At 33.1% G+C, this 27,147-nt stretch overlaps 1 protein-coding gene across 2 annotated transcripts in view; it reads right to left on the reverse strand.

Annotated features, from left to right (window-relative positions):
• Positions 1–27,147, reverse strand: part of FSTL5 (follistatin like 5) — a 768,631-nt gene that overhangs the window by 146,500 nt on the left and 594,984 nt on the right. For both annotated transcript variants that reach the window (XM_060653856.3, XM_060653855.3), the window contains exon 9: positions 732–893. In XM_060653856.3, coding sequence (XP_060509839.2) covers positions 732–893 — 162 coding nt within the window. The remainder of the gene's footprint in view (positions 1–731; positions 894–27,147) is intronic.

Below are 27,147 nucleotides of genomic sequence, written 5' to 3' on the forward strand. Positions count from 1 at the left end.
CATGCAACAGATACTCCAGTAAAATGACCTGTCATGTTCTACTCTTGATGGTGGAAATAAGATATACATTTTTCAACCTACTGGTATAATCAACGTATATGCAACTGTTTTTGCACAAAGATATTTTTTGTTTTCTACTTACCACATATTAATGATTATTATATGTGTAATAATTGATTAATTATAGTTACACATTAGATTATTAAAATTTAGGATATTTTATAAATTAGAATTCAATAATAATATTCATAACCTTAAAACAATTTGGTAATGTTTTTATTTTCCTCTGTCTTCATTTGCAAAGTATACTACAAAACATTCACTAAGGAATTTCCATATTATTTATACTTCCTATAATGTATTTTAAAAGTATGATTTAAACATTTAATTGGCCCCTGCAGAAAGGTATTCTCTGAAGACATCCACCTATTCTGTTCAGCATATCTGCTATAATCCATAAGACAAGTATTTAAAAGATACATAATATAATATTTTATTTATTGTTAAAATAGTGACATAATTATTATGACAAGATTATTATTGAAAACACTAAAAATAGTAAAGGGCTCTATTTCAGATATAATGTGTTAGAAACAGCTATATTCTTTTCATATTCATGACATTTTGTTGTCATCTACTTTTTTTTTTTGAGTCATGTAAACTGTGTTATAAATTTTAATGTAAAATTTCTACATGGTCATTTGAGAGGAGAAAATGAAACTGAAAAGCACCTTGAAGTGTGAGTTGTTTGGACAGCTTTGGTGTAATATCGATTCCATTCTTCAGCCAGCCAAGCTGAGGGTTTGGTATGCCCTCTGCATGGCACCTGAGACTTGCAGTTACCCCAGGTTCTCGAGCCTGACTCTCTGGATACACCCGGATCACTGGAGGGACTACAAGAAGAAATGGGAAAAAAGTAAGTTACTAAGCCATATTCTGTGATTTTCCAAAAATTGCAATATGATAAAATTGCTAATTATATATTCTAATGATATGTAATTCCACAGATCTTAGTTTCTAAATATCAATATCTCCAAAAATTTGCCACTATTCCTTGCATCAAGGTTATTATGAGACTGTGTCGGGAAAAATACAAGCTGAGCCTGGAATATCCTGTTTTGGTAATAAAGGAGGTTTTCAAAGGATGATAGAAACAACAATAAAATACAGAATCCAAGGGCACCTGGGTGGCTCAGTTGCTTAAGCATCTGAGTTCAGCTCAAGTCATCAGCTCACTGTTCATGAGTTCGAGCCCCACATCAGGCTCCATGCTGACAGCTCAGAGACTGGAACCTACTTCGGATTCTGTGTCTCCCTCTCTCTCTGCTCCTCCCTTGCTCACTCTCTGTCTCTCTCAAAAATAAACACATTATAAACAAAAAAATCTTAAAAACAAAATGCAAAAGCCAGCTTAAAGGGGCTCATATTTGTCAAATATATGAAAATTTGGGCATTAAAATAATTAACAACTCTAAAGAACTATAAGGAACAAAATAAGACTTTAAGAATTCAGTTATAGGGTCCCCTGGGTGGCTCAGTCAGTTAAGCATCCAACTTCTGCTCAGGTCATGATCTAGCAGTTCATGAGCTTGAGCCCCACATCGGGCTCCGTGCTGACAGCTCAGAGCCTGGAGCCTACTTCAGATTCTGTGTCTCCTTCTCTCTCTACCCCTCCCCCACTCATGCTCTGTCTCTCTCTCTCTCTCTCAAAAATAAATAAAACATAAAAAATTAAAAAAAAGAATTCAGTTATATAAACAAATAATGAATATATAAATGAGAAAGAACAAAAATATTTTCCTTACCATAGCATGTTTAAAAGATCAGAGTAACAATTATATTTATAGAAGCATCCAAAAAATAAAATATTTAGAAATATTTAGAATATTTAGAAATGAATTTAACCAAGGAGGTGTAAGACTTTTACACTGAACACTGCAAAATGAGTTGAAAGAATTTAAAGAAAAACACATAAGTGAAAAGTCATGTGTTTATTAATTGAAATAATTAATTAGTAGGACAGTAAGAATTGGTAAGAATTATCTGTGAGATGACAAGACTCCAAAAAAGTCAATCTATAGATACAATGTAATCCCAATCAAAATTCCAACTGCATTTTTTTGCAGAAATGGAAGAGCTAATCTTCAGCTTTATATGGAACTACAAGGGACCCCAAATAGCCAAAACAATCTTGAAAAAGAAGACAAAACTGGAGGTCTCATATCTCCCAATTTTCAAATGTGTATATATGTAGACAACACACACACATATAGTATAGTAATCAAAACAATGTGATAACTGGCATAAAGAGAAAAATCAAATCTATGGATATAGACTTGGGATGCCAAAATAAACCTATTAATCTATGGTTAATGGATTTTCAATAAGGATTCCAGAAAAGAGTCTTTTCAAGAATTGATTCTGAAACAACTGGATATCCATATGAAAAAGAACGAACTTGAACCCCTACCTCACAACATATATAAAAATTAACTCAAAATTAATCAGACTTAAATGTAGGAACTGAAATAATAAAACACTTAGAAGAAAACATAAGGATAAATTATCCTGAGTTTGTATTTTACCATGGTTTCTTAGATATGACCCCAAAATACAAGCAACAAAAGAAAAATTAATAAACTGAACTCATTAAAATTAAAATTTGGGGTGCTCAAAGGACACTATCAAGAAAGTATAAACACAACTCACAGAGTAAAAACATATTTGCAAATTATATCTGATAACATACTAGTATCTAGCATATATAATGAGCTGTTATAACCTAGCAACAAAAGACTAACATCCCCTTCCACACAGCAAAGGAAATTGTCAGCAAAATGAAAAGGAAACCTATAGAATGGGAGAAACTATTTGTAAGCCAGATATCTGATAAGTCATTAATATATAAATATACAATGAACTCATATAATTTAACAGAAAAAAAGCAAATAAAAATGGGCAAAGTAGCTAAACAGACATTTTTTAATGAAGACATACAATGACCAACAGGTTAATGACAAGGTACTCAACATTACTCAACATTACGGCTTATCTATCAGGTAAATGCAAACCAAAACCACTTCATATTTGTTAGGATGTCTATTTTAAAAGGCAAGAGATAACAACCATTGGTAAGGATATGGAGAAAACAGAGCCCTTGTACACTGCTGGTGGACATGTAAATTGGTACAACCACTATGGAAAATAGTATGGGGGCTCCTACAAAAATTAAAAATAGAACTACTTCCAAGTCAGTAAATTCTAACTTCCTGCTCAAGTAAGCTTTAACTGACACAGATTCCTTCTGAACTTTATCCTCAATATTCTCCCAGGAAAAATAAGATTGGATTTGTGTATCTTCTTTTACCCTGTGTCAGTTCTTCTGCTGATAGAAAATAATACCATCAGCAATAATACTTTAAGAGTAAAAACAATAATATGTTCATAGATGCCATAGAATATTTGTGTTGTACTTCTTATAGTCATGTTGCTTTAAAGATGAGTCACAAAGAAGTTTGAAGCCTTCCCCAGGACACAGAGCTTGTTAGAGTCCAGAGTTGAGATGAAACTCCAGGAGGCCGTGATTCCTCAGCCAATGTTCTTTGCTTTTCATGCTGCCCCTAATCAACCTGGCTGATCTTGGTCTCTAATAGCCACTGAATTTAGCCAATAGGAAAAAAAAATACACAAAAATCTGAAGGGTAGTAAAAACATGTTCCAAATTTGACTGATCAGTAATTCCTATGGCAATCGATCAATCAGTCAGTCAATCATAAAAATTGCCTTACAATCCAGCAATCCCACTTCTGGGTATATACCCAAAGGAAACAAAATCACTGTCTTTAGAGAGATAACTGTAGTCTTATGTTCATAGCAGCATTATTCGCAATAGCCAAAGTAAGGAAACAACCTTAAGTGCCCATCAATGGCTGATAAAGAAAATATGGTATATATATGATGAAATATTATTCAGCCTTAGAAAGGACATTCTGTCATTTGTAAGAACACAGAAGGCATATTGTAAGTGAAATAAACTGGACAGAGAAAAAAAGATACTCTATGGATGACTTATATGTAAAACTTAAAAACAACAACAAACAGCAATAAAACCAACAACAGTAAGAAAATTATGTTGACTGCAACCTCAGAAAAGACCTAATACCAGACCATCTGCTTAAGCTGTTCTCAAATTCTTTAGTTGTCTCATTTCTCTGCTTATAATCTCATAACTCTATATCTCTATTTTCCTGTTATCTCATTTGAAAACAAATGTTATTTTAAACCACTAAGTTTGAGGATAATTTATTGTTCACTAATCTCTCTCTCTCTCTCTCTCTCTCTCTCTCTCTCTCTATATATATATATATATATATATATTATCTGTACTGCCAGCCCAGAGCCCAACATGGGGCTCAAACCCACAAACTGTGAGATCATGACCTGAGCCATAATGAAAAGCCAGACACGTAACCAACTGAGCCACCCAGGTGCCTTTAGCATTTGTTATTTAGATTGACCATGAAAGCATATGCACCCTGCATTTGCCTTAGTAATAATATGACTTGGTAAATAAAGAAAAACACTATGGTTTTCAGTGAAAAAATTTTCTGCAGGAGCTACCTTAGCAGAAGACAATGGACAGATATGCTCACCTGGGCCATTTTGGTCTTTGGTTAACTAATATACTTTGAACTACCTGATTTCTTTTATTTTCATCCAATGGAATGCCAGTCAAAGATGCAATGTGGATAACTAAACTGGGAGACTCTCTTTAGGATCCCAACTTTAGACCTAAGTTAATTTCACCACTGTTCTTTCTAGTGACTGGAGGAGCCATTGTATATACAAATTAGATTGACTAATGAATAAATGTCAGCCTTCTAGATTTACTGAAGATATAAAAGCAATTCAAACCAAGAGACTAGTTGAAGCCACAATCAGGACTATAGATATGTTTATCATCCTACTGTCCCCTTCTTTTTGGCTGTGTACGAGAGCTCTTAAACTAGACTCAAATCAGCTCTGATATGGAGACAAAGGGAAGGAAGGGGTCCTCAAAAAGTCCCAGTAATCCTTTGAATTTGCAGCTGCTTCTTTACTTTGTGAATTGCCTTTAATAGTTTCAGGAGCAGAAAAATATTAAACTTCCAAAATTCTAAACACCAGATTTTTGCTACATCCTTTCCCCCCTCCTAAATATAATTCCAAAGAAATGCAATACACACATCTGCAACAGCGATGGGAGTAAACCAAGCTCTGATTTTTTGTTAACCTCAATGACTATTTAAATGGTTTATTTTGAAATATCAAATATATTTTCAAAAATAGTCTTCATAAATTTCTATACATGCTTTCTGGTGACCTAACACAGAATGCCTCGGTATTTAGGCATTGGGTACATATCTAAAAGCCCAGGGTAATTTCTATGCCATTTTATTACATTGGAGGTTCAAGTAAATAACTTTTTAAAGAGATACAGTAATATACTTCCAGCAAAACCACATTACCATAAGATCTGCAGTGAAGAGACTTCTTTCATATACTCAGACCCAATCTTTAATCTCTTGACAACTCGAAAGTGAGTTAGAAGATGACTTTTTTAAAAAGACTTTCATAGAGTGCCAAAATGGAAATCTACTCTTTCAGTAAACATTTAATAAAAGAAAGTGTATCTTACCACAAAACTCATAGCCAAAGTAAGGACCAAGGCTTCTTGAAATATTATTTGGAATAGCAAAAAATTGAGACAACCTACATACATTGAAAATTAGTTTGAAAAGAAGTACATAAGTCAACTCAATGATAACAATAGATTCTAGGGGCTCCTGGGTGGCTCAGTTGGTTGAGTGTCTGACTTCATCTCAGGTCTTGATCTCATGGTTCATAGTTTGAGTCCCATATAGGGCTTGCTTCTGTCAGCCTGTCAGCATAGAGCCCACTTCACATCCTCTGTCCCCTTCTCTCTTTGCCCCTTTCCAGCTCACACTCTCTCTTTTTCTCAAACAAAACAACAAAAACAATAAATTCTACATCTTTTCTATTAAAAATTGTAGATATTATATGGGTCACCTACACTGTCACTGATACTCCCCAAAGAACAGCTTTTCAAATAAGATGTTCAATTTCCCCCTGCATTCCTGGTTGTTTCTACCTTATTGATACATTTGCACATGAACTGAAAGGAAAATAATGAATAATAATTTTTGTCATATTGAACTTTTATACCCAAATATATAATATTACATTTTGAAAAAATCCTAATACTCATATTATATGCTTCTTCTTTACTATATGGATACCAAGTGATTGTCTGAAAGCTATCTCTTAACTTAGACACCAAATTGAAGGATAAGTGATCGGCATAACAACTACTTAACCTCGGTGACAAGCTACACATTTAAAAGTAGGTTATTTTTCCCGGGATACATATTATGAAATATAAATGACGATTGATGGCAGCCTGAATTAAAAAGTCAATAACCCTCCAGAGAGCATTTCAAGTCATTTGTTACCGTCATTTTTAGTTAAGAAGTTCACTCTATGAACTTATCTTTCCTTTCTACTGGTATTGCATAAATAAAGAAACTGAGGAAGACCACCAAAGGGTTTTCACATTGGATTTAGAATATTATTTGTGTGTGTTATCATGAAAATCTTTAATTTTTTTAATGTTTATTTATTTTTAAGAGAGTGAGAGAGAGACAAAGTGTCAGTAGAGGAGGGGCAGAGAGAGAGAGGGAGACACAGAATCTAAAGAAGGCTTCTGGCTCTGAGCTGTCAGCAGAGAGCCTGATGCGGGGCTAAAACCCATGAACAGGAGCTCATCACCTAAGCTGAAGTCAGAGGCTTAACTGACTGAGCAACTCCAGCGCCCCTATCATGCAAAACTTTAAATTACAGGTTCCCAGTATTTTAAGCAAAATGTAGTATGTAAAGGTTAGCGTCTATACACTGAACATTTTCTAACAATATTCAGTGTAGCACTAAAATAACTCAGGAAGCACTTTAAACTGGTTGAATTTATTTGGCATAACATTGTCTAATAAAGTCAAATAATATCTATATTAAATAGTATAATATTATGTGCTTATATGTACTAAACATTTAAGTAGTTGAGTTTACATATTGTTCAAATTCATTCTATGAAATATAACGAAATAAACGTCTGTGCCTTAAAATGGAAGAGATCTAAGAGGATGCAAATATATGAATTCTATCATTAATAAAACTTAAAAAACATAAAATAGGAGTTTTAAAATAATAATTTACAGATAATTAGTGAGCAACTTCTGAGTGTAGCAAATTGAGCTAGATGATGTTCTCTCTCCATCTCCCACATACTCTGTTTTATGCATTAACATATTGAGTGAATGTTGAATTTAGGTTTTGAAATTAGCCAAGTGAACACTGGAAAAAATGCATTCTTGGCCTAAACTGTCTTATCTGGTACTGATTATAAAATAAACATATCTACTGGATTTAACTACTTGGAATCTAAATATAAAGTCTGAATTCGGTGTTTAGCAGTTATATATAAGGTATATTTGGGGTCCTTGAAAAATAGTATTTTAAATGTCAAGGTCAAATAAATGTCAGTTCACTTACACTAATTTGAAGAGGGATTAATGATTCACCTTAAATGGACATAACTTATGGAAACCCAACTCTTCTTTCTATAAGACAGTTAAAATAAATATCATGTGACTATATTGAACTAATATAATAAAACTGTATTTAATTTACCTGATGGTTCTTACAGCATAAAGTAAAAGTAATTGGATACTGTATATGGAGGACTAAGAATAGGTACTTAAGGCTAATACATTTTTAACTAATTATAGAAAATAAAATGGAAATGAGGTTCTGATACTAAATATTAAATTTTGAATCAAAAAAGTAGCTAAGCTAAAGAAAATATTGCACAATTAGTACAATTATATTTGTTAGATCTTTCTTCCTGGAAACTTTGGGGTCCTAATGGAATCATTTGTGAAGATTTATCAGCTCAAAACCATAAAGTATTGAATAATAATAGGTATGAAGCTTAGTAAAGGTTGATGTATATATTTCTTAAAGATCTATAATAACTTCATTGTATTAAAATATATCAGTGCTATTCTCAATATTAGGAGTGTCTAATAGAATCTAATAATCTTCCTCATCTAGTATTAGAAAAGATCTATTGAAAAAAATAGATCTCTATAATACTAAAACCTGATTTTTTGCCCCTTTAGCTTTCATTCTGTGAAAACTGCTGCACCATTATCAGAAAGTATAAAAACAGCATAACCTGGGTACTTTGGAAGCCTGATTTTGGAGTCAGGAAGCAGAGGTCACTGACCCAATACGGTGACTGCAATCTAACTGAAAACAAAAATGAATTTAAGGTGAATTGTCAGGTCACTGGTATGTAAACAACTAAACATTAGATATTTTTTTCTTTTTCTTGATGCCATTATCTTGCACTCTTTTGAAGGATTCTATCACTGCTCTTCCACAAATTATTCACACAGCTGCGACTGTTACAAAAGGTTCTAAGAAAGCTTGAGGGTAAGAATATAAATGTCTCTGAAGTAGTGCTGACTCACAGCGGCATCTGGATTGTTCTGTTTGTATTATGACTTCCTTTGTCATTAAAGCAACTTTCCTATGAAAAATTACAGACAGAGTTTAATAAATATTTTAAATGCTACTGAGCTTGTCCAATGCCTTTTGTCTCTGACATTATTAAAGCCATCAATTTCTCTTTAACTTTGTCCCAAAGCAGTCTTTTTATATTCATGACTTTCACACTGCCTCTTGTCAATATTACAAAACTCTCTGATCACATTATTGCAGCCTTCATAAAAATGTAGAGGATACAACAAATGTTGGAGGCAAAATATAAATAACAGCAACATACTTATGGTCATAAACTTTTGCAATTTTTTATTGGGTCTTCCTATTTATCCTACAGTATTGTAACAAATCACAACTTTTTAAGCTATTTTGAAAGGAACAGGAGTCTATCCTACTTTAACAAACTTAGATCCATTAATAGCTATCTTTAAAGTTAGTGGCCCTTTTAAGCCCCAATTTTGAAAAATCTCAAAAGCCCTCATTTACAGAAATGCTCTCTGAAACAAAAGAAAGCATAACAAAAGCATTCAAGGCAATAATATAAAATGTTATTTTTCTAAATCTATGAAAAAAGAACTAATGAAAAAATTAAAGTTATGTCTGGTACATGGTGTATACTTTTTTTTTCTTTAGACTGTATTTACTTTCATTTAATATATATTTAGTTTAAAAAAATTGGGGAGATCTCAAATTAATTATTTGAGGCAGGGAGTGTGCATTATAGAACATTATAGTAACCACTCCACATGCACACCTGAAAATTTGAATGTATCTCTAACACTTATTCTATGCTCTAAGGAATAAAATATCCAATTTCTCTAAGTCTCAGTTTCCCCACTTGTAAAGCGTAAAACCCTTCCTAGGATGAAATTGATGAAAAGAAACAAAGTATGACAAGTTGAAATATTAGGTGTCTTAACTCACACACTTTACTTTCCAGAAATCATATTTTTGCCATTATTTGCAGAATGACTGTGACTTAATAGGAGAAATGACAAATGCACATAATTTTACTAGTCAATATCAATTGATTAGTAGAAATGGACATTTTGAAGACCTAAATTGGAAGTGGCCAAAACTTATGTATGGGTTCAATACAATATAAAAGCTATAATTGATCAGCAAAATCTGCCAAGACTGGAGAAAGGGAAATGGAAGCCAAGAAACATTTTGCAAATTTGTTTAATTTCAATATACAACATTAGATATAAACCCTATCTCAATACAATATGTAATGAGATATATTCAAAGCTGTCTGTAACTATTCTAAACAGGTCAAGTGAATCTTCTAAGCTCTTCCTCAATCACATTTGTACCCTATTGGTCACATAACAAGTAAGTGTATGCTTACTCTGTAAAAAGACTGTGTTTGTGACTAAGAAGTAAGAAAAACAATTGTATTAATTAGAGCTCAAAAAGATATAGAAAATATGTTATTCAATATAATATTAAAATGTGTGGCCAAAAAGACAACTTTCCTTAAAGCTATCATTCTACCCAGACCTATCTTCCACCATTTGTATAAGGAATTGTAAGAACTTTAAATATATGTGAGACCATAAAATATGAAACACTTTGTATCAGACAGGATCACTCAATTTACAGATCTTAGATCACACCCTGGAATTAAATCATTTTGGAAAACTTACTCTAAATCTTCCAGTGTGTGTTTCTTCACTCGAAAAAAAAATGATGAAACAATGTGATGGCTCTTTAAAATATAAAATGCTTTGCAAATGGAGAGGAATACATTTATGGTTAATATTGTTGATTGAAATGTTGGTGGAAGTCTTCAATAGAGAAGATGATGAAAATAGCAAATATAAAATAATTTTGTTCAGAGATTTTCTTATTGCAAACTACTCTATATAAAAAACAAAAAAGAAAAAAATCTTTAGGTTTACGGGGTTAAATTCATCTACAGTTATGCCAATTTAGCTAGTCCACAATTCCACGTCAGAGATATATACTTTTTATTACGGATTGACCTCCAGATTTAGCAATGTGAAGTAATTTCTTAAGAAACTACCTATCAACTGATGAATGGATAAAGAAATTGTGGTTTATATACACAATGGAATACTACGTGGCAATGAGAAAGAATGAAATATGGCCCTTTGTAGCAACGTGGATGGAACTGGAGAGTGTGATGCTAAGTGAAATAAGCCATACAGAGAAAGACAGATACCATATGGTTTCACTCTTATGTGGATCCTGAGAAACTTAACAGAAACCCATGGGGGAGGGGAAGGAAAAAAAAAAGGTTAGAGTGGGAGAGAGCCAAAGCATAAGAGACTGTTAAAAACTGAGAACAAACTGAGGGTTGATGGGGGGTGGGAGGGAGGGGAGGGTGGGTGATGGGTATTGAGGAGGGCACCTTTTGGGATGAGCACTGGGTGTTGTATGGAAACCAATTTGACAATAAATGTCATATATTAAAATAAATAAATAAATAAATAAATAAATAAATAAATAAATAAATAAAAGAAACTACCTAATTCACCTAGAGCAATTTTTATGCATGCTAACACACTGAGGATTATAAATATAATTTCCTAATTTCAAAATGAGCTTTTTGATATGAATCATAAATGCAATCTACCTGTAATTAGAGATAGTCATGTAATACTAAGCCATAATATTAATTTACTAAAAGTGTACAGATAGTTCATTTGAAAAAAGACACTCTTTTTATAAAATTTTATTTTTTATTTTTTATTTTTGAAAATTTATATCCAAATTAGTTAGCATATAGTGCAACAATGATTTCAGGAGTAGATTCCTTAATGCCCCTTACCCATTTAGCCCATCCCCCCCTCCCAAGTCCCTCCAGTAACCCTCAGTTTGTTCTCCATATTTATGAGTCTCTTATGTTTTGTCCCCCTCCTTGTTTTTATATTATTTTTGTTTCCTTTCCTTTATGTTCATCTGTTTTGTCTCTGAAAGTCCTCATATGCTAAGTGAAATTAGTCAGAGAAAGACAAAAATCATATGACTTCACTCATGAGAAAAGACACCCTTGAATAAAGCAGCAGTAAGCTTTGTTTTAAGCAAACATTATTTTATTTATATTTTAATGAACAGTTATCAAAAGAAATCTTTAAATTATAAAACTACAAACAAAACTCTGGCCTCAAAAATTACCTTACTAAGCATAAACCTTATTAAACAAAGACATACATATGACTACTTTTTATTAAAATACTTTATTATTTAACCTTTTCATTGGTAAATTGAGAAGGACCTTTTTTTAGAATTTTTAACTTTTTTATCTGCAAGAAAAACCTTCATGGCATACATAGAAATTTGCTCTCAACAGAGGAGGACTATGCTATTTTAGTGCATTTGATAATTTTTAGAATATCCCCTAACTTAATGGACAGTACATGGGTTTTTTCCCTTCTAGTCAAAACCTAATGATTTTATCTTACACAGGCATGATCAGAATCTATCCGTGCTTCATCTAAGTATATGAACCACATGAAACCAGACCAATCAGTTTGAGGTCGATTTTTAGCACGTACAGCCACCTGTAGGTGGAAACGTCTTAAGCTTCTTTTTTTTTTTAATCATAAAATTAGCATATTAGTACCTCAAAAGATTTTTGAGAGAAAGATATCATGTATGTATAAAAACCATCAAAATACTGAAAAACAAATTGCTCATTCATGTTGGCTCTAATTTATTTCTTTTTAATTTCTTCTTACTGATTTCTTAATATACTGCATATTTATTATTAAAAACTCATAATATATAAGAGGAATATAAAATATTAATTGCCTCTCTCATCACAGATGTTTGAAATGACCAGTTTTAACCTTTCGTGTACTTTAAATTTTACCTCTATCCTTATACAGTGTATACAAATGTTTGTTACTCAAATAGGAACTTATTCTTTATACATTACTTTTGATTTTTTTTATTTTAGATATCTTAGACATATTTTAGGACAATATGTGTAAATTAGTTTATTGTTTTTAATAGATTAATTTAATAATTTTTACAGTAAGGGTTATAATAATGTATTCAACAATTTTAATGATGACTAGGGGTCACAGTTTCCCATTATTATATACACAATTGCGCATAAAAATCATTCTTGTACCAAGGCATGCGGGTGGCTCAGTTGGTTAAGTGGCTGACTCTTGGTTTCGGCTCAGGTCATGATCTGAGGATTTAGTGAATTCAATCCCCACTTTGGGCTATGTGCTGGCAGCAAGGAGCCTGCCTGGGGTTCTCTCTCCTCTCTCTACCCCTGCCCCATCGTGTTGTCTCTGTCTCTCTCAAAATAAATAAATAAGCATTAAAAAAAATCATTCTTGTACCTACATACTACTGTTGCTTTCAATTTTTCAGATTATCCGAATCAAAGAATTGCTACATTAAAAAGTACATACATTTAAAATTGAATGTCAGATGACTTAGCTAACATGTACAAATCCCTTCTCCCCAAACTAACCAATGTGTGGGAGGGTCCACTTTCCACAAATTCACCTGAAATGCATGTTATTATTGCTTTAATTTTGCAAATGGTTTCTCATTTTAAATAAATTGAATTTCACTGATTGCTACTTGAATACGTTTTCCTATACTCATTAGTCATTTTGATTTCTTCTATGAAAAGGCCTGTTCACAGCTTTTACCCATTTTTCTTGTAAGTATATAGGGATACATATTCAACTAGAAAAACCTACAATAATCTTTTATCCCTTATTTGTGTGTAAATGTTTTATCTAGTCTATTTTAAATAATTACAAAACAGAATATTTTTATTTAAGGTAACCCATGAAAATCTCTTTTATTACTACTGGATTTCTTGTCTTGCTAAAGAAAAATGCACACATGTTGCCATCTTCAATTAAATAAATGTTTTCCTGAACAATGAACACCCTAAATTTATTTTTCTTCTTAAAACAATTCTATTTATAATTAGATTACAATCTAGTTTATAATCTAATTTTTGGATGAATGTTTAAAATTTTTACATATAGTGTGAAGACACATAATTTTCTTTCAATGATGTTGATTACTTTTTATACATCATTCAAGAATAAAGCAATATATTCTCAATAATTGGATATCCTTTCTTCATCACATTGTATAATTTGTCAATCACTATATATATTTCCATTGTACATTTTCTGTGTTTATTTTATTTTATGCATCATATATACATACATATATTTTCACACTTAAAATGATTTTACAAATTTACTGGCTGCATTTCTTTCTGGTAATTTATTCACCTCATGAATTTTACCTATATTCTTTGGTTACTGTAGATTTAAATTAGGCTTTATTATCCCTTACAACAAATTCATTCACACTAGTGTTCATCTTATCATTTTCCCCCCACATTTATTCTTTTATTAGAAGACATCGAGGGAGCGTAAAGAGAAAAAGGAGATGTAGGGAGGAAGAGAAGAAGAAAGAAAAGAAACAGAGAAAGGGAAGGAAAAACGGATCCTTGGAATTCCAGTTGAAACTGAATTAAATGCACAATTAAAGAAGCTGTGCAATTATTTTAATATAGGATATCTCCCAGTCTAAGAACGTAGTATATTGCTCCATTTATTAACATTAGTTTTGAAGTCCTTTAGTTAGATTCTGGACTTTTTCTACTAAGTTTTTTAACATTTTCCTTTTTTGCTGTTAATGAGAAATGTGTTTCTATATATCCATAAGTAGTTAAGTGCCAATGAGTGCTAATTTTCTTTTAGTAAAAAAAGCTTTTAGATATTTGATCTCTTGGGATTCAAAGGTAAGCCATCATATCATCAGCAAATATATAAAAAAAAACTGTCAATCTTGTAATATTTATGTTTTTAAACTTCAAAACAATTTGAATGAGGATTAATTATGGATGATAGATGATAGTATGGCTTATTTTGGTGTTAAAGGAAACATCCATTATATTAGGTAGCATTTTAAAAATAAGCATTGTAAGGTATGGATTGATTTTTTTGGTATCTAATTTAGTATGCTATGGTATATTAATTTGACCAGTTATGTTTCAGTTACTTTTCAGCATTATATATATATATATATATATATATATATATAGACATGAACACATATGAAAATGAATATATATGTATATACATACATATAACTCAGTGAGTATGTTTGAGATATATATGTCGTATTTAGATTATAGATAGATGGATGGCTGGATGGCCATAGCATTAGTTCTGTCATCTGTCTGTCTACTTATATCTAAACACAACATATATATCTCACATATACTCATGGAGTCATTACAATCTCCATTCCTTTGCTTAAACTTTATTCATTTAATCTGTCAAATATTTTATAAGTTTATTTATTTCTGAGAGAGAGAGAGAGAGACCACACAGCAGGGGAGGGAGAAAGAAAGTTGAGGGAAAATCCCAAGTAGGTTCCACACTGTCAGCAAAGAGCTCGATGCTGGGGCTCAATCTCATGAACAAAAATCATGACCTGAGCCGAAATCAAGAGTCAGATGCTTAATGGACTGAGGCACCAGGTGCCTCAAAGTCTTTTTTAACTATATTTTAAAATCCTATCATTATACCTTTATCAAAGAATCCTTTGAGTTTTATATTTTGCTTGATGCAATTTTACTGTATATATTGGACACATAAAAAGTTTTGATTCTTATATGTTCTTTGTATGTTGTATGTTTTTACTATGGGAAAATATTTTTCTTTATTCTAGTCAATGAGTTTAGCATAAATAAAACTTTAGCAAATATAGGTACATTACCGTTGATTTAATGTAATTTATTTTCTACACATGTATTGACTAACCACTTTATTATCAATATATTTTCATTATTTCTTTTTTGGTGTTTCTTACAACTATTACATAACTGAATTTTTTTACCCAAACATTCAATTTGATGCAGAAGTTTAAAACACATATACCAATTGTGATACACATGATAGTTTTTTTCAATTTTCCATTTTATTTTAAACTTGTACATTGTTGCTGTTTCCTTTTTTTATTTTACTTTTTAAAAAAAATTTTAATGTTTATTTTATTTTTGAGAGAGAGAGACAGTAGGAGGAGGGGGGGCAGACACAGAGGGAGACACAGAATCTGAAGCAGGTTCCAGGCTCCGAGCTGTCAGCACAGAGCTTGATGCAGGGCTCTAGATCATGACCTGAGTTGAAGTCAGCGCTTAACCTTTTCTTTTTCTTACCCATACTTCACTGATAAAGTTCCTTTGTATTCCTTCTTCTTCAGTTCTATTGCAAAATTCCTGTGTTTAGCTATCATATGAAAATCTTATTTGTCAAGTTATATCTAAGAATTAAATAACAGCTACTCCTACCTCAAGATGTAAGACCACCCCTATCTAAGATAGAGTTTTAGAATTCTTTTGTTTTCTTGCTTCCTTTTACTCCTGACATCCACTTTCCAACCTAGAAAAAGTAAAATAGGACCAGCAAAAACTCTAACTCAATCACATCATGGAGACAGGAATCCTTTTATTTTTCTGGTATAATTTAGGGATTAGAATTTAGAGATATATGAGCTGTCTGAGAAATAAGCAGATATTTGGCTATAGGAGAGATGGTCCAGTTTGTAATTACACAGATTTATGTCATCCTTCCCATTGCCTGCTTCTTGTAATGTCATACCCATAGTTGGAGGTTACTATTTTCTCTTTTGTTAGTGTTAACATATTATCCTTCTGTCATGGCATTATCATTGATTCATATCTCATACCTTATACAAAACCCAACTAAAAATGTACTATAAACTGCAGAACATAAAACTGTAAAACTTTTAGGAAAATACATAGGAAAAATTCTTCACTATCTAGGAATCAGCAAAGAATCATTAGATTTGACATAAAAGTACTATTCATTAAAAAAAAAAAAAGGATTAATGGACCTCACCAAAATTTAAAACTATTGCTCTAGAAAAAAATCTGTGAAATGGATTAAAAGACAAACTACAGAGTGGACAAAATATTTATAAACCAGATATGCAACAAAACAACATCTAAAGAACTATCAAAACTCAACAGTAAAAAAGCAAGCAATTCAATTAGAAAATGGTTAAAGGACATAAGAGGACATTTTATTAGAGGTGATATACAGAGTGCAAGTAATCACATGAAACGATGTTTGGCTTCGTTAGCCAATGCAAATTAATATGACAATAAGATTTCACTACACATATCAGAATGGCTGAAATAGAAACAGTGATGATGCCAATTGTTGGCCAGGATGCAAAGAAACTGAATCACTCATACATTGCTAGTGATAATGTAAAATAGTATAAGCACTCTGTCAGTTTCAAGAAAAGAAAAATCTAAACATGTAACTACCATATGACTTAGCAATTAAATTCATGAGTATTTATCCCAGAAAAATGAAAATTTGTGTTCATATAAAAAATTCTACATGAATACTTTTTTTTAATGTTTATTTATTTCTGAGAGAGAGAGAGAACACAAGGGCAAGGAGGGGCAGGTAGAGGGAAGGACAGAGGATCAGAAGCGGGCTCTGCACTGACAGCAGAGAGCCCAATGCGGGACTTGTACCCATGAACCATGAGATCATGACCTGAGCTGAAATCAGTTGCTTAGCCGAATGAATTAACCCCTACATGAATACCTTTTACAGTGTTATATGTAATAGAAAACAACTGGAATCAGCCTAAATTGTCCTTCCACAGGTAAATGAATAAGCAAACTTTAATATATCCATACCATGGAATACTATTCAAAAAAAAAAAAAAGGAACAAACTATTGATACACACAACAACATAGATGAATCTCCAGATAACTGTGATCCATGGGGAAATAAAACCAATCCCAAAATGATATACTATGCCATATTATTTCATTTATAAAACATTCTCAAAATAATCGTATAAAGGGAGAGCAGATTAGTGATTGCTGGGGGTTAATGAGGGCAGAAGAGAAGTGGGTGTGGCTATAAAAGGGCAACATTAAGGATCCTTGTGGTAATGGAACAGTGCTATATCTGCACCTGTTAATGTTCTGGCACATATCACCTGCAATATATAATCTGATCAAACCCTAGAGGTCAATGGATATTACCACCACTTTCTGCTCCTTTCCTCTCTGAAGTATTGTCCCTTAATTAGCATATATTTTTAACGATCAAACTCTTTAAACTACTCAGTATTACCTTAGGTAATTTGGCCAGAAAGACGGATTGTTCCAGCCAGGTGTATTGTAGAAAATTGGAAAAATTAAAGATAATAATTTAGAATTATTGAGAAGAGCTAATCTAAGCGTCTTTTATATAGTCTGTTATTATATATAAAAAAAACAAAATTAAAAAAAATAAATATTAAATTCAGTCATAATAGTATGCTGAAAGGTACATATTCAAATTTTTACATGTTAAAAGTATTTTCTGCACATTAAAATAGAATAAAAGAGAGGGAAGCCTGGGTGGCTCAGTCAAGTAAGCCTCCAACTCTTGATTTGGGCTCAAGTCATGGCTTCCTTGATAGTGCAGAGCCTACTTGGGATTCTCTCTCTCCCACTCTCTCCGCACCTCGCCACTCATACATGTGTGTTTCCTTTCCCTCAAAACAAATAAAAAACATTAAAAAATAATAAATAACAAGACACAATGATTCATCCCTCGCCATATAGGTAGTTATTGCTTAATATTTTTAGCAGAATATAGTATATAATATTAAAGTTAATTTTCTTCATTGATTAAATTTATTATTATTCAATTGATTAACAGCTTAACTAAACTTAATTCAATAACCAATGTCTATTACAGGAAGTATAACATTATTAATTACATACATAAAAATATACACATAAATACATACATATACACACATAAACACACCCATTCACACAAATACTATTTTTAACACAAGTCTAGTACTTGATGTGATAAAATAATAATTTAAAATAATCACAACACTAAGGAATTATATATTTTGAAGTATATTCCTAAACATGTAAGTCTCGGTTTTCCTTAAAAAGAAACTGTAGTTTTCAATTTTATCAATAGATGGCACTACTATTTACCACATTTTTTGCTACACTATAACATAAAAAATTTGCTATAATACATCAGTCGATTCAATAATATATTTCCTTCTTTCTAAAAACTTATATTCAATAAATAATTATTATTCCCTTGACATGGTGATATAATACTTTAAAATATTCACTTTCAAAAATGATACAGTTTTTAAAACCATGATAATTACTGTAAAATTCTTGGTATCATTCACAAAATTTCCCAGATACTTTCTAAGAAACATTTTTTTATTATTATTATTATTTTTAAGACAGTGTGATTTAAATGAGCATTTGCAAGAAAGATGACCACTGTAGTTGTTGGGAATAGTACTATCATTGGGTGCTTTGCTTATTACTTGCTTTTACTTTAAAATAGCTAGTGGTCTTAAATGAAAAAGTGATTTAGAGGAAAATTTTAAAATTTGATGCCACATGTAATCTATTAATAGTGATAGGGCACCACTGATAGTCACAAATGATCTATTTTCCATTGTTAATCCCTTATGTGTATATGACAGACAAATTATCTGTATTTTGCTATGAAGCATATTCCCAAGTCACTATTACAGTTGTCAGTATATAGCACTCCCTCTGCTTACCCTCTGGCAAAGCTTACTTAAACTAATTTGTTAGCTGGAAATGTGGAGCGGGAAGCAAAGAACTTCTCAGGCCACCTTATGAACAAAACATAATCAGAGCCTTCCAATCCATACTGCCTTCTCACTTTCTTTCGTCATATCTTGTCTGTCATCATCATCATAGTCATCATAACTAGCAGTAACAACAACATCTTTTACCACTTGACCAATATGGAGCCTTTATATATGTCATTAAACTTCAAGAAGTATGCTTGCCTCATCATCTAAACTAAATTGAAACCTCCTTGTGCTTAATATAGGCTCAATAAATACATTAAAATAAATACCTATGTAGATTTCTGAGGAAAAAAATGCTATTGCGTAACCACACCTTTCTCTTTGACCTCATCTAAAATTATTAGCCTGCATGAGTGTCAAACCTGCTAAGAGAAAATGTACTCAAGCTAGCATGTGTCCATGGCCCATTTCAGAAAAGTCCTTCTTTGCACTTTACACACAACTTTTTGGATTTGTATGATCCCTCAAATTTCAAAAAGGCTGTATGGGTAGGAGTTATGCCCTTGTTTATATCACCACATTTAATTAATGACCTTATCTGTTGTGTGTTTAATTCAGGCAGTGGTTTCATCATTCTGAGACTACTATGCAAAAGACCTTTGAACATCACAGGTTTGAATTGCACTGGCCAACTTACATGCAGGTCTTTTTTGGTAAATACATACAGGACTGTAAATGTATTTTCTCTTCCTTATGGTTTTCTTAATAAAATTTTCCTTTCTCTACTTTATTGTAATATAATACCTTTAGTATACGAAATATGTATTAATTAATGATTTATGTTATCAGTAAGGTTTCCACTCAACAATAGTCTGTTAGTAGTTAAGTTTTGGGGGAGTCAAAAGTTATATATAGATTTTTCAACTGTGAGGGGGGCTCACGCCTCTAACCTCCACATTATTCAAGGGTCAACTGTATATTGAGACACAAATACCACAATTACATGTAGAATGGCCAATTTTCATCAGCCCATAAGCCATTAAGTTGATTATTTTTAGTTTGTCAAAAAAATTTTTTCTAGTTCAAAAAGCAAAACAGATCAATATAGATATGCTGACTATTTGCTATTTGCAAAGTACAAAATTAAACCTATGAGAAAGCAAAGAATTTATGAAACTTGACCCTCATTTTTTGGATATCTAAATGCAAAGCTCCATATACATTAAAACCCTAAAGAAAGATAGTTTGAAAATCAAATTCATTGCTTCTTTTAAATTTTTTTACTGTTTATTCATTTTTTGGGAGAGAGAGAGAGAGAGAGACAGAGTGTGAGTGGGGGGAGGGGCAGAGAGAAAGGGAGACACAGAATCCGAAGCAGGCTCCAGGCTCTGAGCTGTCAGCACAGAGCCAGACGAGGGGCTCAAACCCACAAACCATGAGATCAAGACCTGAGCCAAAGTCGGATGCTTAACCGTCAACTTCATTACTTCTAATGAAAAAAATATGTAGTAAGCAGGGTGCCTAAAGTGGAAGAGATTACTATGAGCTGAGGTGCTCATGGATATCTGCATGTAAAACATGAAACATGAATTGAGTCTTAAAAAATGGATCTGACTTAAGTCAGAGAAAATAAGAGGCTGACCCATGCCAGTACTCATGCTCTGATGGCTTCAAGAAATAAAGTGCTACAAGAATAAACTGAATTGAAAAAGAAACAAAGACTGGGCAGTAAAAATCATGTAAATGAATTATGAGAATCACTCATTAACAAAGAGGTATTAATAAAGGGGTATTAATTTGGAGAACTCATCCAAGCCTAAATATGGAATGTGAAAATGTAATTCTATATTTTTCCAAAGCACCAGAAAACAGTATACAATTGACTGAATTACTGCTACATATGATCTTCTGTTTCATTGTTAAATTAATTTCTAAAATGTTCTTTCCATTTGGTCAAGTTTAAAAATGACACAGGTATCAAATAATGAAATCACACTTACTAACATATTGTATGGTGTAATATAGTGTACTAAATGACATAAAAATTACTTAAATGAGTCTAGTCATGATTTGTCATACTTGCCTGCATTTTACTCAGCTATTGTTTCATAATTTAAAACATCTTACTATTTGACTCAAACTACAATTTGAACATCATACAAAAGAAAAAATTATAAATAACACATATCAAATGAAAAATTCAAAGAAACCCCATCACTAGTAACAGTAAACAGCACAAGGGAAGAGATGAGACAAATTCATTAACTTAAAGGAAGTAAAATTTATTTTTAGAACATATGGATTAACAAGTACACATGCAAATTGGAAAAGGTGCTTAAAATCTAATTAAGCTATCTTGAGAGTTCCTTCATGCTAAATCTTTAAGATCAAATAAGCCTCATTATCACATTAACCTTCTTTCGACTCTCTTGTTATACAAGTGTCATTACATTAATTAGTCATTATACTGTTCTTTAAGTGCTGGCCACCTCATGAGTGTTTTGTAACATTACCTAGTACTTGTATACACAGAAACAATCTATGAAATATCACTTCTATGAACAGGTGTAAACCAGTCCAGTAAACTATGCCTTGCTAATTTCAACGTGGATGTAGATATAATAAGATTATAATCTTATGAAGGAAAATACTTTTGTAATATTTAAAAATAAGATTTAGTACATGTACTTACCCATGAAAGTATATAAATACATTCACTTATACCATAAAAGAATTCTGGCTGAATAAATTTAGGTCTGAGTCAATCACGGGTGAATACAATAGTATCTGAGAATGAGTCATCCACCTGAAAGATTTGCTCCTATTAACAAAAGACTCCAAAGAACTCTGTGTTCCTGTCGAGGATTGTATCTATCCCCAGACCTTAGTAAATCCACAAGTAAGAAGAGGGATGAAGTGTCTTCTTGTCATGCTTTAAGAAAGACTGAGCCTTTTCAGTTCATCCCTTCTCATATTTTGGGTCTGTCTGTAAAGAGGATGTGTATTATTCTGCTCTTGGTTAAATCAGGTATCAACTTTTGTTTTCTTGTGCTAAGGTCTATACCAATGCTCATGAGTTATTGGACAAACTAAATTATAAAAATTAAACAACTGTCACATATCTCAAACACATTCTCTAAGCAGCTTTTCCACAATGTAGATGATATTTTGTCCTTTATATGACTCATTATCTGTCCCTCACTTGCTTCCAAAGACAAGATCAGGAAGGGAAGAAGCTGGTGTTATTTACTGATCTCCTAAATGCCCAACATCTGATGCTTTGGGAAGCCTTGACAAATTTACAGAGTAAAGTTTGGTTGACATGATAACACTAGGGTTTTGAAATGGCTCCAGTGGGTAACTTAACTCTGATAGTATATGCTTTGAGGGTGATTTTCTATGGAGAGAGAGAGTAGGAAAGTAGGTTTCCATATGCTGCAGCCTTAGCAAGTGGCTTTAGGCCTTAAGCTTTAATAAATATGGGCTAATTAGATTTGATCCCATTGGGTGACTTTTTCCCCATAAATGAATTGTTGTGTTTATGCAGGCAGAACTGTGTCTAACAAATACAGACCTTAAGAAGTGGGTCACCCTGTGTATGGGCTTTAATAATTCAATTTTGAATTACAGAGGTGCACTTTGATCTGGTATTTTAATCAGGGCTGAAGTAAAGGTATCAGTAAGTGGCTTGTGCTGTGTTTCTCAACCATGTCTGTGGGAAGCATTTTTGTGTTTTTTTTCCCCCTAATGCACAGGCAGCTAATTTCCATTAGTGTTACAAAGTGCTAAGTACAGGTTATTGCTTTATATTATTAGTGGCATATCTAGGTAGGCAATACTAAACTGACTACCCAAATTTCATTAACTACCTTTTCATTACAAAGGGAGGAATCTTGCAGGGATTACTAATATAAAGAGAAGCTTTTTCAAAGACTCTTAAGCCCCAGCCCACTGTTAGTGGTAATAAGTTCTCTGGCTTCCTTGTTTATATAAACTCTGATCATGGCTTTAGATTGCAGAGATCTATAATGTGTCTTCACCCAAACAAATATTATATATTTTGTTAGCAGACAAATGCAAAATAAAAAAAAAATCTTCATTCTAGAAAAGTAAATCTCAAGGGCTGGATAGAGGAACAACTCAACGAAAACACTGCTAACGAAAAACCTAACACGACCTTTGAACCTCTATACCTCCACTGTCTCTAAGAATTACATTTGCTCAGGATGCCAAGGAGGAAATGAAATAATTGAAAAATATACTTTAATTCTCTACCAGGACATGAGTAGTAGAAAATGAAAACAAAAGAAAAGAAGAAAGATTGACTACACTGGAAAAGAGAGATTTACCTAGGAAGACATTTTAGAAGACAGAACAGCCTGATATCAAAAGGAAAATTAGATCTTGAGGTCCAGTGCAAACACATCCACCCACACTGTACACACACAGACACACACATACATGCACATGTCATGAAGAGGCGGCTCTTAAAAAGGATATCAGTAAAAAATGAGGAAATGTTTTAGTTGTCTACTTAAGGTAGTCCCTCACAATCTGACAGCTGAGGAGAATGGGAACATCTCAGAGAGCAGACTACTAGATTCCTCAAAGGGATCCTGAACCAGGAGCTAATGACAAATATTTATTTATCTAGTCATATGTATTTATCCAGCAAATGGTACTGTTTTAAGTACCAAAAGGCAGAGAGAGAAAGAGAGAGAGAGAGAATCTCCTCCAGTGAGGGAAGACCAAAATTAAATTATAAACAGGGGTGCCTGGGTGGCTTACTTGGTTAAGCATCCGACTCTTGATTTCCGCCCAGGTTAGGATCTCACGTTTCATGCCTTCCAGCCCTATGTTGGGCTCCACATTAACAGTGCAGAACATGCTTGGAATTCTTTCTCTCCCTCTCTGTCTGCCCTCTCACCCTGCTTGCATGTTCCATCTCTCAAAATAATCATTAAAAAAAACCTATAAACATACTAAATAAGTAATCCACCTTACTTAATTAAATCTAAGATGCCATTATTTATATACCAATAACAAAGAAAAAGAAAGCTTCCAGTGTAGTAGACACATTGCTTCCTATAACCCTAGATTGTAGAACATATCCCTATTTCGAGGATGTTAAAATGCCAGGGAAAAAACTTAGTGCAATACTATGTTAGGATGCATGAAGTTATTAGAAGGTAATACTACTATCCATAAAGTTGTCAGTGACTGCAAGTGTGAGAAGGTGGGGACTAGTTATGGTTTCAAATTGTGTGGTCTGCATAGACTTCATTTAAAAAATGCACATTTAACCAAAGAGTTGAAGGAGGTTGGAACTGGGCCTGGTGAGGATATAGAAAGTATCTTCAGGCAGAGGGAATAGCCAGCTGCAAACACTTGCTATATTTAAAGAAAAAAAGCACATTAAATACCTGGAATGGAGTTTGCAAGGGAAAGAACAGCAGGATAAGAAGACACCACAAAATCCGAACATTTAGCATTTTGAAGGGCATTTGAAAGACTGGCTTTTAATCTGAGTGATTAAAAGGGGTCACTATAGGATTTTTTAAAGTGTTTATTTATTTTTGAGAGAGAGAGAGAGATAAACAGAGAACATAGGGGAGGGGCAGAGAGAGAGGTAGACACAGAATTCCAAGCAGCTCCACGCTAACAGTGTGGATTTGAACCCATGAACCGTGAGATCATGACCTGAGCCAAAGAAATCAAGAGTCGGATGGTTAACCGACTGGGTTTATCCTAGGTGCCCCAAGGATTTTAAGCACAGTAGGGACATGGTCTGACTTCATAAATGTGAAGTTAAGGATACACAAAAATAGGAATAATCATATTAAGTGGGAAATACTCAAAAATGAGAATAATATTTCACAGATCTCTACCAAATGTTTACACAAATTGTGGAAAAAATGTTAGAAGACAGAAGAGCAGCATAAAAGTCTCATGACATCCCTGGATGCATTTCAAAGTGACAGTCATTACAGGTGGTCATGGAGCTATCCTCTGCAACCAAGGACACATAACCAGGAAATCTATGGAATTAAGACTCTGAGAGAAGAAGGATCCAAGATGAAACATGCTAAAGGAATCTAGGCATGATAATGATGGATCATGTCTGGGCAGAGGTTTGATATTGTTCTAATGGAAAAATAACCTCTGAGTGGGATTACTCAAATCAATAAGGAGAAGGTGGATAATATTTGTTTGAACTGTGAATGTTTTTGGCAGGTTCAGATGCAATATTTTCAAATCTCTCACTGAGACAGATCCCACAGGACAACATATAGAGAAATACATGAGAACAAAAACGTTTGGGCCAGAAAGAAGAGAGCAATAAAAAAGAAGGAAGACACTTATTTCTAGCATACCACCCTGCCAAAGGAAAAAAAAAAAGAAATAGTCCAAATTAAGAAGATAATGAAGTCGGTGAACCTTCCTGAAATAAATAATGGAAGAACTAAGAGAAAGAGAGCAGTAGAAGCAGGGGAAAGTGTAGCAGAAATACATATAGCACAGGTCTACAATCCTTCTAAACTGAGGAAATGACACGTCGTAGAGCTCCTGGTGAAGTTTAGGTCTGCAGTAGTCCCCTGAAGCACAGCTCTCAGAAACATTAATCTCAAGTTTAGTTTCAGAATCAGCTAAAGGATATATGCCAGCTGAGACCAGGCCTTATGGACTTGGTTTCACAAATACAAAGAATTCCTTGGGGCTCCTGCGTGGCTTACTAAATTAAGTGTCTGACTTCGGCTCAGGTCATAATCTCCTGGTTTGTGAATTCGAGCCCCACATTGGGCTCTGTGCTGACAGCTCAGAGCATAGAGCCTGCTTCGGATTCTGTGTCCCCCTCTCTCTGCCCCTCCTCTGTTCACTCTCTGTCTCTCTCAAAAATAAACATTAAAATAATTTTTAAAAATGCAAAGAATTCCATTGTGACACTGGGTCCCAAAATGCCTGTTCCTAGAAGACAATATGATTATCTTAAATGTTTTCTATACCATTTGATCTTTCTCCTAGAAAGCTTATGAGCATTATGCTCTTGTGGCAAAATCAGGCTAGGTGCACACTAAAAGTATTCCCCTTTCTTTCTGAGCCCAGAACCAGCTTATCATTCTCAAACTCCCTTACAAAAGAATGTATAATTGTGAATCCCAGCAAGTGGGCAAAAGTGCTATCTGCTACAAGTGCTACCCTATAAACCTCCCACACAATCCTTCATGTGTTGCCTCTTCTGTTAACCACTAAAAAAACACACAGAGGATCTAGTGGAGGACTCACAGGCTTTACGGAAGTGATTCTCAAACTATCTGTGATTGGAGGTTTGTTTTCTTCAATCTCTACAGTTATCAGATAATAGAATCCTTTCCATAGATGATGTAGAAATATGCAATTACTATAAATTTTTTGAACTTACTAATAATTTCTATACTTTATTTTATGGATAGGTAACAGATGACAGATGACAGATGACAACCCAGCAATAGCACTACTAGGTATTAACCCAAGGGACACAAAAATACTGATTCAAATAGCTCACAGACTATAACAAGGACATGCAGTAGCATAGCCTTACATAATACTCTAGTGTGCTAGACATAGAAGGATCCTGGATTACTGAATGCATCAAACAGAGCCCCTCTACAAATCTGCGGTTGGACTGTGGTAGAAATGAAAAATAAACCTGATAAAGATATGATGTTGGTTAAACTGATGTAACAGAGCAAAAATACAGTCATGGCTTCAATAAGATATAAATTCTGATATGTAGTCAATATGAGTGGCTTGATAGTATATATAATAGAGACTCAAATACAGTGGTTTAAGCTAAAGATAAGTCCTTGTAGATGGCCAAAGGATGTTCTGGTTACTTGATCTTGTTACAGAACCCAGTGTCGCTGACAAAAATTACC

This window comes from Panthera onca, chromosome B1, assembly GCF_046562875.1.
Source record: "Panthera onca isolate mPanOnc1 chromosome B1, mPanOnc1 haplotype 2, whole genome shotgun sequence".
NCBI classification, from domain to species: Eukaryota; Metazoa; Chordata; class Mammalia; order Carnivora; family Felidae; genus Panthera; species Panthera onca.